General features: G+C 33.3%; 1 protein-coding gene across 1 annotated transcript in view; it reads left to right on the top strand.

Moving 5' to 3' along the window:
- The window catches only part of LOC136028707 (muscle-specific protein 300 kDa-like), a gene marked incomplete in the record, with an annotated part of 463,479 nt that overhangs the window by 256,368 nt on the left and 193,399 nt on the right, over positions 1 to 13,712 (top strand). Inside the window, 3 exon segments of the mRNA XM_065706609.1 lie at positions 1,349 to 1,528; positions 5,791 to 5,937; positions 9,191 to 9,349. Of these exon segments, the coding sequence (XP_065562681.1) occupies positions 1,349 to 1,528; positions 5,791 to 5,937; positions 9,191 to 9,349 (486 nt within the window).

Raw genomic sequence — 13,712 nt, forward strand, 5'->3', positions numbered from 1 at the left:
TTGTTTGAAACTTTTCATTTTCTTTTTTTGTACTTAAAGACATGAGATCTATGGATGATAGAGCGTGTTACGTATTGTAGTATTTGTTAGACAGTAGACGAAACTAAAATATTACTTGATTTGGAGACAATCAAATTATTTTCTAATCAAAGTTATAAGTGTTTGTATGCTTGTTCTGTATGTACCAAGCTTATTACCACGTTTAACTTAACATACTGACTCTGTTTTCAAAATTTTAGGTGCTTATTGTGAGCCCTTCCTATCATCCAACTGGGCTCAAAATTTGTATACAGCTTTGCTTTACCTAATATTTTGATATCCTGAAATATTTGAATCTCAAAAATACTTATAATTATCCTACAATTTAGTCTGAAAAATTATAAAAGTTTGAGGAAATTTTAGCCCAAGCGTACCTTCACCACTGCGGATGTGGGTGTCAACACATGTTTTCAAGCATTCATTGGAAAAGCGTTCTTGCCTTTAAGCTACTTTCACGTAGGAGCAGTGTCCGGATGTTCAATGCATACTAAATATAGTATGTATTGAAGAATTAAGTAGGCACAATTTACACAATTTAACACCGACAAGAGTTATAAAAAAAAACTGGAACCACGTTTTACAAATACTAAAAAGAAAAAAATATATTTTTCGGTTCTAAAAAGTACTTTTGATATGCATACTTTAAACTTAATTTAAATGTGGTGCGCATTTTACTTAAATAAAGAACTGTGAATATTCTGATATCAATATGTAGTTGACTGAAAACGGGAACAACAAAATTTACTTTCCCTTTTTTAGTCTATTTGTAAAAAATGGTTTAAAAGTTTTTTTTTATGAAGTATTTATTTTTACCGTATTTCTAATGCTTGTATTTTTTATTTTTTTTTTGCTAGAATATTGAAAAGAACATGGACGGCGGACAAGTTGTTATTGATTTTGAGTCTATGTATTCATAACGTTTTATAGAAGCCATTACAATTTTCAGAGGTAGGCCAGTGCCTCTTTCAAGGAGGTTTAGGGTCCTCTCTGGGCCATTATTTGGACCATTTATTAAAACCCAATGAAATACTCCCTTTATGTTCCCCGTTTGTCTGTTTTTTTTTTAGGTATTTAGCGTTGCACAATTGTTATAGCTTCTGGGACTATATTCATTCGTAGTTTGCTGTATCATAGAAATGCAGTTATCTTCTTCTTTTTCTTTTGGTACTAAGAGTGATTGGAACTTGATACTATTGATTTTACATTTATATAAATTTTGACATTTACTTTTTGTGACGAATCTGGCAATGAATGTCCTATTGTTAGCATGATTTTAAACTCTTTAATTTCCTTTATATTTTTTTTCCAGGAATTGCAATTTGACCTAGTGGGTGTGACAGAACAACTAGACAAAGTCCATAAATGTGGACAAGTCATAATGCAGAAATCAAAAAACGAAGAATATTTGGAAAATATATCGGTGACAATGACTTCCTTGAATGATCAAATAAACAATATAAGATCGTGGCTTGAAGAAAAGAAGTTACAGGTGAGCTTCTTTATGTTATAAGAATATGGTAATTAATAGTTGAATGAACAGAATGAATTTCAGTCCATGAATTAATTTTGAGTTTTATTTAATATTTACTTAGTTACTGTTTCGCAATTTGGATTGTGCTTATAAGTTTCGATGCCTAGTTTCTTTTCTCTTTTAAGCTTCATTATATTCTTAAATTTTTCAGATTTATTTGTATTCTAGTTTACTGGCTAAATTTAGTAGCTTCTCTTTACATGAAAATACAAATCGCATTGAATGTCTTATCAAAGCTACCATTAGTATTTAGTTATTTTTGATTTCCACGATTGCACAGTATTACTTAAAATTGATTATTAATTACCATCAGTTACATCTGAAGTTTCTCATTAAAAAAAAAAGCTTGTTCATAAAATTAGTGAAATGCAGAATTAGATAGAATCATAAGACCATTGGTTCACCGTTCTATAATAGGATTGAATTGTTCAATTAAGGATTGAATTGTTGCACACGAGTAACCACCTCATCATCAAAGCTAATTGACAATATTTTTTCAAATTTGTTTTTTTCAGCTCCGAGAATTATTATTACAGATGTATCCGATCATTTTGGGATTTCAACAAGATTTGATCTCTGTATTCCCCAAAAGCCAGCAACAATAATTCCTAAGAGTTCAATGCACGTATTTAGCCAGAGTAACCTTCAAAAATTTAAGCAGGCAATTGCAGAAGTTGATTGGAATAATTTAATAGACCTTACGGATGATATAAATACGAGTTTTCAAAGATTTTACGATAAACTAATTTTGTTAGTGACAAAAACATTCATAATGGTTCGTTCGTCATCAAGGAAAATAATCCTAAGAAACCATGGATGTCGCCTAGCTTGTTGCGCTGTATTAATAAAAGAGATAAACTTTATAAGAATTCCATAAATAATGGAAATGATCCGATCTGCTTAAGAATTTATAAAAATTATAGAAATGCCCTGAATAAATTACTGAGAAATGCAAAAAAAAATATTTCGTAAATAAATTCACTGAGACCTGTGGTAACCCTGTAAAAACATGGAAAATAATTAAAAGTGTGATATCGACAGAGAACTCTATTATTCCCGATGAAGTAGTAATGCAGAATGGCCTATCAACGAAGGAACCCGAAGAGATATGTAATACTGTTTCCAAACATTTTGCCAATATTGGCGTAGATTTATCTTCCCGTATAGTATCTTCTGATGATGATCCTCCCTTGGAGTTTTTTATGAAGACTCCAATTGATATTTCTATGTATATGAGACCTTTCTCTCGTGATGAAGTAGAGAAAATTATCTTTGGGATGAAAAATACGTCAGCAGGTAGTGATTCACTCAATCTTCTGGTGTTAAAAATAGCGTTTCCTTATGTTGCTAATGCTGATATTCTTACTTCTCTCATTAATTTGTGCTTGAAATGGGGAACGTTTCCTGATTGCTTGAAAATTGCTAAGATTACCCCTGTTTTTAAAGGCGGTAATAAGAATGATTTGGAAATTATCGGCCTATCTCAGTCTTACCTGTTATTTCTCGTCTGCTAGAAAAGTGTATTAACACTAGAGTTTATGATCATTTGGAACTGCATAATCTGTTAAATCCAATTCAATTTGGCTTCAGGAAAGGGAGAACCATAGAGATGGCATTATCATATATAACTTCGATAATCAATGGAGCTCTTGATAACAAGCTTAGAGTAGCGGGTCTGTTTCTTGATTTGGTTAAGGCATTTGACACTGTTGACCACCAATTACTACTTCGAAAATGTGAATTTTATGGACTAAGAGGGGCTACTTTAGCTTTGATTTGTGATTATCTCCAAAACAGAGAGCATTATGTTCACATTAATGGATTTTCTTCAAGTAAGAGTCTTGTTAAATATGGTATCCCCCAGGGTTCTGTGTTAGGGCCTACTCTTTTTTTGATTTTTATAAATGATCTGCCAAATGCTGTTGCAACTACTTCTAGAATAGGGGATATAGTGAATCCCGCACCTTCGGGAACCAGGATCACTACACCCTTATTTGCTGATGATGCGACATTGATGTGTGTTGCCTCAACTGAACAACAACTTACCTCAACAATTAATGCAGCAATGACTATGACATGTCTTTGGTTGAAGATAAACCGCCTTGACCTAAATATAAATAAGTCAAATTTTGTTATCTTTTCACGGTCCCCAAATTATTATCCTTGGATTATGGAAATAGCTACACCGAAGGGAATTGTTAAGCGGTCAAAGTCCGTTAAGTACCTTGGGATTATTATTGACGAAATTTTATCATTTAAGTGCAATGTAAAAGCTATAAGTAGAATATTATCGCGGAATTTAGGGATTATCCGTAAACTAAAACATTTATTTCCTTCAAATGTTATACGGTTATTATATTTTTCTCTGATTCATCCGTATATTTTGTATTGCTCGTCTGTATGGCTTGGGACATTCCCCTCAATACTTCGCCCAATCCGCGTACTGCAGAATAACGCCATTAGATCACTTTGTGGAATAGGGAACCGGGATTCGGTCAGGTCAATGTATAGTATGATAAATATAATGCCTGCAGCCGGATTGCGTGATTTTTATACACCGGTTTTTATGTATAAGTACCATTATGGGTGCGTTCCAGAATGTTTTACGGGAAGTTTTCGGGATAGGTCTAATATTCATGATCATAGAACTCGAACAAGTGGAGATATTGAAGTTCCTCGCCTAGTTTCAAGTAGGACTGCTTTTTCATTTATTTATAGAGGGGCTAAGCTATGGAATAAGCTTGTTCCAAGTATTAAAGAATTGCCCATTAATCAATTTAAGGCCGTGCTGCGTATGGGGTTTCTTGGTAGGTATACCTTTGAAATAGATTGAGATTGATTGATTTAGTATTGAAAATAATTGTTTATTTTTCTTTTTTTTTTGCTTCGGGATCATGATATTATGTTGTTTGATTGTGTATCAATTATTTATATAAATTTATTTTTCTCGGTACACGGTTTCACCTTTCTGCTCATTTTAGATTAACTCATTGTTTTTTTGTTTTGTTCTTTTTTTCTTCTATTTTTTGTTCTTTTTGTTAGTAACACACCCTCGCAAGCAACGCTTTTGGTGTGCTACCGATTAATTTTGTCTGTGTTATTTCCTTTGGTTAATAAATTAATACTACTACTAAAAAAAAAAAAAAAAAGGAAGTGGTATGTGGACTTCTCCTAATTATAAACTGACACAAATTGTTACTGGCTACTGTAAATTTATTTAATTTTTATTTAGCATTAATTCAAGTAGTTGTTCCACTTATGATTGCGGTATGGGGAGGCTCCATTATTATCATTATCTTTTTTAGTGTAAACTTATGCTCTTCCTGAGTAAAAGAGTTTTCTGACTCTTGTATCTTTAATGAAAATGCTAATTAATTTATTTAAGAGGCTAGGCGTGCAGTTTCAGGATACTTGAATCAAACAAAGAGACTGGACATTGTATAAACGTTGTTTTTCCCTCTTTCTTTTACTTCCTATTAGTAAATTTTCATTGTTTTTCTTTGTTCCTTTGTCCTAGCTGCTATCTTATTCAGCTTTCCATATTTAATCCTCTGTTTTTGTAGTTTAGACAGCGAAATGCTCTTTACAGGCTTAGTCACTGAATCCTGTCATTCCTTCAAGTAGCATGCGGTGGAAGAAGACTAAAAAATTCGTTCATAAACAAACGCCCGAGTCTAACGCAAATCTAAACAAATTAGCCTATTATATAGAGAGGAAAAAAAACTTAATGAAAGACCTAAATGCACTATAAGAATTCTTAATGTTTTTGCATATCTATTGTTAGATTATGTCTCCTTGGATTCAGGTTAAAAGAAAACTAGTGGGAAAACGATGGAAAAATCTGAATATACGATAAGGTTGTGGTCGGAAGTAAGTAGGGATAACCCTTAAAAATTGCCCAGTATTCTGAAAGGAATTTTTAATGTGTTCACACCAAATAGAAACATTAATAGAAGTAACTTGAATTTGTATGGCAAATACAAAGTTTGACACCTTGAAAAATTTAGGTGTTTAGTTTTAGATATACTAGCGATGGTAAAAAATATACAACACTGCTAATGATTAATAGCAAAATTCTTAATAGACCTTTGGTATAAATAAATGATTCAAAGTTCTTACACCAATAATTAAATCATTGTTGTAAGTATTTGGTTTGTAAAATTTGTCTACGATTAGTCGTTTTATTTTGACCTTTTATATTTGCAAATGCTTTATTTTAGGTCGGTGAGTCACTAGAATCTTGGAATCGATTCCAGGCTCTTTACCAACAAGTTCGAGCCTGGATCCACGAAAAGAAGGGTTTTCTCTCTGAGTTGTTGTGCATAACAACCCTTCAGCAAGCTCGGGATAAGCTCCACAATTATACTGTGAGTTTTTGTTTGCTTTCAGTATTGACTTTCTTGTTTAAATCGTCCAGTTATATCTCAATCAGTAATAGCAACCGTATTAGGAGATTATATTCTGGGTCCTTTTTTCTTTATTTTAATTTAATGGGACAGAAATGTACAGTAATAAATCCAAGGAAGAAGGGTCATTTCAACACAGTTTTCTCTAGAAATGAGCATTTTCAAATATACTGTGTAGATTTTGAAGGATCCCTTGTTAATAAGATGTTTCCCTTTGAACTTTTTAGTTTTAACAACAGGTATTAAAATACATACCATCATTTTTTTCCTTGCCTCCTACCTTTCCCCCTGTATTTTTCCATACTTAAATATATAAAGAAGAATTAAAAAGGAAAATCAAGCGTCAGTGGTACCTGGTGCAGTAAAGGAAACCGAAAAAGTCGATTCTACTCACCCAGAAATTTTGCATTTACATTCATTTTTTTTTTTAATTGAGTAAGAGATGAAAGTACCGTAAACTGGTGAATTTACATACTTTTAGACTAGATTTCTGAGTGCTCGAAAATATTAATTTGCGAGAGAAATTAAAGACCGTCTCCCTTTCTTTATCCATTAGTTTTCCTAGACAAAGGGCTAGCTAGCCATGGCTAGCAAATTCAACAGCCTTTACACAACAAAGACTAGACTTACTTTGCTTAGACAGAATGAAGCGTTGGAGTAGCCTTCTGTTGGTTTCGCCAATAAAGGTGCTACGTGTCCATATCTTTGTTTATGCTATTTCGCCATCGGTTAAAAGTTTCAATTATCAGATACTTGAAACTTTCAACATGGTATTTCCAAAGACCCTTTTGCTTCATGAAAAGTGATTCCATAATTCCTTAAAGACCATTTCAAAATACGCTGTTTCTCTTCCACTTCCGTAATGAAATTCGAAAGCATGTACAAAATAAAACACGACACGAATAAAGTGTTGCTCGTGCATTACTGTGACATCCAATTTAATAAGATTTAATTTGAATGAATGAACAGTATAGAAACTTCAACATACTCCCTAAAACTATACCCCATAAACTGTTGCTATTTTGAATCCCCTTAGTCCCCCATTCCAAAACCCCGCACAGGATGGCTGGCCCCCAACCCCCCATTGAACTTCCTGGCTGAAGGGCCAAGAAACGGAGTCCTTTTACGCCCCCTGTGCCCCCATAACCCTCCATGACATCGAATAAAAATTTTTAAGTGGCCATTTCTCTCATGATTATTGAAAGGCCCAAATAATGAATTGAGAGGTGGGGCGGGGGGGGGTGGTAATTCATGGAATTCCTAGGGCAAGGGCGTCAAATTATGCAATTAATCATTGCCTGTAGATAAGTTTTATTTAGAATTGGACTTGTTACATCATGTTAAAACTGAGACCATACATATAATTTAAACGCGTGTTAATGGAGGCACAAGTTGGGCTCATATACCCTTCAAAAAAATCCCCTTCCACCTCTCTTTTGCTCAAATTTTAACAAAAGGGTAGAGATATTGTACTTTTTTTTAGATAAGAATCATGCAAGGATTCGAAGTCTAAGTGTAAAGACTAAATTAGTCCTGACATCGCATTAAAACAGATTATGTTGTCATTTGATGAAAGCTGTGGAATTCCGGTAATGTGCAGCCCTGACTCTGGGTAAAAACATTCCTATCAGGGTTAGACCCTCCGGTCCCTCCCCCACTGTCAAAATTTTACAGAGATTTATGCATGTAACACCCTTTTATGAACCAAAGCTATACAAGTATTTTACATCTACAAAATGGTAAGGCTCACATTCATCTTGTGGTTCCTTCGCCACCTTCCCCGCTCCTACTGCCAAATTTTCAGTAGAACTAGGTGGGGTTTTTCCTCCGATCCTCTTCAAATACTGGAGCAAGTATAAGTAAATAGGACACGAGAAAGATGATCAAAAATGGCGTGAATCTCTTCTGAGAGTATCGCAAAAAATACTCTGATGTGTTAGGGGCAAACTTATGAGGTAAGAAGCTTGGCGTGTGTGCTTAAGTAGACTACACAAAAGATATGTTAAACAGTTGGCTATTCTTGATTGAGACATAAGTAGGCATTGTCGTTTCAAAAGATGGGAATTCCTCGAACTATGAAACAGTGAAGCATGCTAGTGTTTGGACTGTAAACGTCAATCCTATAGCTTTTATTGGGATATGTCCCTAAGTGGGCAGGTATCTGTCATTCTATGCTTGAGGTGGATCTCGCCCTTTTTGTCTTTTTCGCCTCTTCCCCGAAAAGCTACCGCAGAGGTTACCGATCTCAGCTAATTGGTCCCAGAGATATCAATCGAATGCTGTTCGAGTCCCAACTTTTGTCTACTGTCCAACAGTTTAACGCGAGTCAGTTTGATAGCTTTTCAGCCCTGTAACTCGGCCCAAAGTTGTTCCTAGGCAACCTGTTTTTATTCCTTTTATTGGATTTCTTTACGATTATAAGGCAAGATTTAATACATGAAGAAGGCTTCACACTCCTGTATCACCTCTGAAACCAACAGTGCCATTTTTTGATCGATGCATCTTCAGTAAGCCTTTTTTACCTATAGAACTTTGTTAGGGCTAAAGATAGTGACAATAATTTAATTTGCATCTCATAAAAAATCGCATATCATATCTTCGGCAAAAACAATTTTGTTGCTAGGATACCTAAGAATTCATCAAAAGAAAGACTCCTTTCAGAAAAGGATATTATTTGGTAAAAAAAATAATATAAAGTTAATTTTGTTCAAGTTAACAAAACAGGACTTTTTTTCGAGTTTACAAATTACTTAGAAATATATGCATGCGTGTTACATTTGTCGGAACAAATTTCATTATATTTCTTGTTCATTCTTTGCCTTTGATGGTTTTAAGCAGTTAAATTAAGCAAAATTGTGCTGTGTTTGAAATCAAATCATTTATTAATTAGTTCTTTTATGGATCTTATCTTTTAGAAAATTCAAAACTTAGTATATTTATGTTTTTAATCGTTAGATTTCGATTTTCAGAGCATTTTCTTTATATTTTGTTTATTTTTTCAAAAGTCTATTTCTAGCTGTTTGATTTCATTTTAGGTAAGCTTTGTTTGCTATTTCGTTTATTGAAAGATCATTGAACAAGAAATGTCTTTTTAAATTTTAGCATCAAAGGATAATTTTGTGGAGAAGTTTATGATTTTTTCCTTTTTCGTCTTAATTTTACCTGTAGTTCTTTATAATGCTTGACGAAACTGATACAAGTCCTTCGTTTCCAGATGGCTTTTAAAAGCTGCAAAACAGCAAATCGTCATGTGCAAGACATGGCCAAGGAGCTGACGCGCATAGCTCAGATATCAAGTGTTGGTCCGCTCTCCGATCAGATGACAGAAATTGAGCAAAACAAAAGCGAAGTCGAGTCTCTTATTTTGGAAAGAGTAAGTTTTTCATATATTAAAAATTTAATCTGTGATTCAAATATTAATTTCACGGATGTTACCCAAAAAGCTGCTTGAACAAGAAGGGGGGAATTTTAGATATTTTAAATTTTTTTCAATAAATAATTTGACAGTGTCAAGTGGAGTATACCCCAAAAGGTGCAGTTTAAAAATGCTTTGGCTTAACGCTTGGATTGGCTCAATCTACTGAATGCAGTCTTAAAAAAAAAAAAAAAAAAAAAAAAAAAATCAAGTGCAATGTCTATAGCTGACATTATGTTACTTCTCCTCAAGTGAAGTCTTATTTCTGGATTAGAACTGTTTACAATAGTTTCATATGCTTCCTATTCAGTGACTTGCATTATCAAATAATCAGTTTTAGTTATCGACTTAGTTTTATTAATTTTAGCAAGGGCTAGAATCAGCTGTTTTTCCAAGGGCTAGTCACTGTATTTAGAAAATTAGTAATGCATTACATGGAAAATAGAATATTGATTGATTATTGTATTTGACTGTAGCTGAATGACCTCCTACAGAAATACACCATGTCCCCTAATATACATGATACAGTATGACCAAAAAACCGTTTCCTGTGGTCTTTCAAATATAGAAAGATTATTAAATTATTCCGAAGTATTGCATACATACAAACCAGAGGTCTTGACAGGCCCTAAGTATATAAATAATCCTGTTATCCATCAACAAATCTACAATAAATTTAATTCAAGATCTGAATAATAATGAACTTCAGAATGTGTTTTCATTCCTGAAGACTTAGTCAAGGAAATTAATTTATTTCCCTTCAATAATGCTTCCTTTACAGTAAAGAATTTCTCCTTCCTTTACTTTACAGTAAAGAGTTAGTGTTTAAGTATGTGTTCTAATGGTTTGATAGGATAGAAAAAAGAATCGTATTTCATATTTTGTATCATCTTATCACATTTTGAACGTTAATATATTTCTATTTTGCAGCAAAGGAATCCATTGGCAGATAAATAATGCAAAAATATTCACTATAATTTCCGTATCTACTGAATTGGGGCTTTTCTTATGCATTCAATCTTTTTAATAAAATGGACAAACAAATCCTCTAGCCATCAAGTCCAGGGCCTGTTTCCTTTCAGTCATTGATATAATTGTTAACCTGCTTTTATTTTAATTGATTTGCAGGATTCTTTTGCAGTTTTACTTAATGATGCTGCAAATGATTTGTTATCATCATGTAAAATTTTAAATCAGGTTATATTTAGTAAAAGAACATCTTAACACATTAAAATAAATTCCTCGAAAGGTAGCGTATGGCTCATAGGGCTAGGAGTAAGATCTCGAATAAAATCAATTACGAAGTTGCTAGAAAATTAGGGTTAAAACAAATTTGTTTATGTATGAAAAAAGAAGACTTGGTTAAAAGAAGGAGAAAACACCATTTCTTAGGATAAAAAAAATCCTCAAATAAACAACTAGTCAATCCCGCTTCGAGTTTTTCTCGCTAATTATTTATTATAATTTGTTTAGTTTGTCTCTCAAATAAGTCATCGTAAGTCATAAGTAAGAAAGAAATCCCTCACACAAATTGTACTTATTAGAAACATGGATGATATACCCGATTGAATATCTTGAATTCTATGTTGTAATTGTAGGAATCTTATATTAAGTAAATCTATAAGCGGTCTTGCGAACTGGAATTTACAGTAATGACTTATCGTACAAACAATCGTCCTCTGATGGATAGTGAAAGGGCATACTGCAGCCGCCTGCACTTCTTTTATATGCCTCAAATTCAAAAGTTTTAAAGGATATAAATAGAAATGATCCAGTTTCTGAAACCTATGGAAGATTTTGTAGTCTATAAAAATGTTTTCTTGGTAATAAAACTGTTTTATTTTAGCAACATTTTCAGAGGTTCAATGTGTTACTATAATTATGCAAATAAAGTTTAAGCTAATAATTTAGGTAAATATTTAGTGGTTGACCTCTTCTGAAGGAAACGTATTAATGAAGTAAAAGCAGTACTATTATTTTACTCATATTATGCTCTTTCTATACAGCAAATGATTCTCCTTTATTTTTTAATGCCGTGTCATCTTTAAGTAATATTCCTAAAGGTTTTCGCTGCAATCTGATGGGAAGACCATTGATAAATTATAAAAATAACAAAAGAGCCAGAATAGAGCCTTGTGGGACGCCAGTTTTCTCATTACTTTTAAAATTCAAAAGAACACCAAAAGAACGAATTGCAGCTTAACTGTAATTTTTTAAATCAGAATTTTATGATTCAAATTATGACGATCCTTCGTTTCTTATCCCACAATTTCCATTGAAGTTTTCTTTCATAAAAATGAAGCGACTGCACTTCTTTTATATGCCTCAAATAACCGAATTCGTTTTTCATTGTTTTAAAAAGTAGGGTTGTGAGAAAGAGTCAAACTTTAGCGTAAAGAGCGGGCGTTGAGGAGGGCACAGCCCCTTTCATATACAAGATAATTTCTGTTCGTTTTAAGTTTTAGTGTTGCTCCTTACTTCCAGTTAAAAAAAAATTGTTTTTAATTTGATCTCATAAAAGAGTTCTATTAAACTTATAACGAGCAGAAACTTACTAACATAAATCATCAACCGAAGAGAGTTTACCGTAACTAACAAATGAGTTCAAAATTTAGCAAGAAAGAGACGGAAATAAAATTAAACTAAAAAAAAACAACTGAGATTTGATCACTAAAAAGAAACTGCACTTAAACCCCCAGCCAATAAAAACAAGAATCTTTTTTTTGCCGTCCGTATACACTTCTAAGGGGAAATATGGCATCAGGCAGTGAAAAAAAAATAGCACTTCATTAAAATTCGCGTGCACGATGACCAGCTATTGACACTAATCGTATTACGATGTTGACACGAATCTCCCTTTATTGGTCGAATCACTGGTATAAAAACTGCCATGTGTTATTTTTATACTTCTAAGGTTCTCATTGTATTTTCAACGCTGATTCAAAATATGTTTTCAGAAATTACTCATTCCGCTCTTGTGTTTGCTTTCATTATAATTTCATAAGTTTGGCTTTTCTGGCAAAATTTGGGATTTGAAAATAATTGTGAATAATTTCAAACGCAATTTTCTTATGATGAATTCAAAGGTTTTACTAGTTTATTTTTGACACTAGTAATTTTTTGCTCATTGAAATTTTTCTTGGTGAAATTTACCGTGTTCAGAGAAAAAAAAAGAAAAACAACTAAAAAATGGCTAAAAGTGAAATTTAAAAAACCCAGATAATTATGTATGCTTAGTAAAATAAGTTTAACTACACTTTATAATTATGGGTGTGTCAAGCCTATAGTCACTTTTTAAACATTTATCAGAGGTGCCATTTGGGGGGGTGGGGTCAGGGGTGTGCAAATGCCCACCCCAGATTTTCCAGGGGAGCCCAAGCTTCCACCACAAAGGGCCCTTTGCCGGCCATAATAATCCATTATGTCCAACATAATCCATTCTGTCCAATTGATTTGAAATTACTGCACGCCTATTAACGAAAGAGCGTAATTACTTGACGACCCTTGGGGTAATTACGCTATTTGCTATTAATTATTGTAAACTTTGAAAGTAGGTAAGAAACATAATAAAATTCTCGAATTCTGTCGAATGCCCATTTCCTAGATGATTATGCGACACGAAGTGAGTCGGGGGGGGGGGGCAAGATGGAGTTTATGCCCACCCCAAGACTTGGTCCAAATGGCGCCTCTGACATTTATACCTCTTTTTTAAGTTCAGAATATCTGAAAATTGTCAGAGAACCCAGGCCTTAAAAGTTATAACGCAAAAACTAAATGTTGACAAGAAAAAAAAATAATTAATTGAAGTTAGGATCAAAGAAATAACACAAAACGGTATCATTTGGCTCAAATCGTAACTTCGCTCCCGACTAAAAAAACAACTATGAATATGGCTTTAAAACTAAGAATTGTTGCCATATTCCACTAATAAATTTATATGGGAAAAGGCGAGACCATGAGCTATAATCAGTTAAATCCTTAGAAATTCCAATAACATCAATGGTTTGAATTGGATTTGTCAAAAGTTTTTTTTAATTCCTCCTGCAAGTCTGGAAATTTAAAATTGTTTTATCTCTTCAGTTATATGGAGTGTTTTCGGTTTCCAAATTGTGTGGTTTCATAGTTCTTTTTCAGGATTAGGCTGATTTACCTATTTATAATATACTGATTGAGACAAATTCAATTCAATGAGATCCTCAACTATTTTATAACTGTGAATTGAGGGTGAGGGGGGGGGGAGGATTCTCACCAATCTCTGAAGACAGGGTACGAGAGCCCAGTGCTGCCAGATACGGGGGAAGTGGGATGATATAATCAATAT

This window comes from Artemia franciscana, chromosome 1 (genome assembly GCF_032884065.1).
Source record: "Artemia franciscana chromosome 1, ASM3288406v1, whole genome shotgun sequence".
Taxonomy (NCBI): Eukaryota; Metazoa; Arthropoda; class Branchiopoda; order Anostraca; family Artemiidae; genus Artemia; species Artemia franciscana.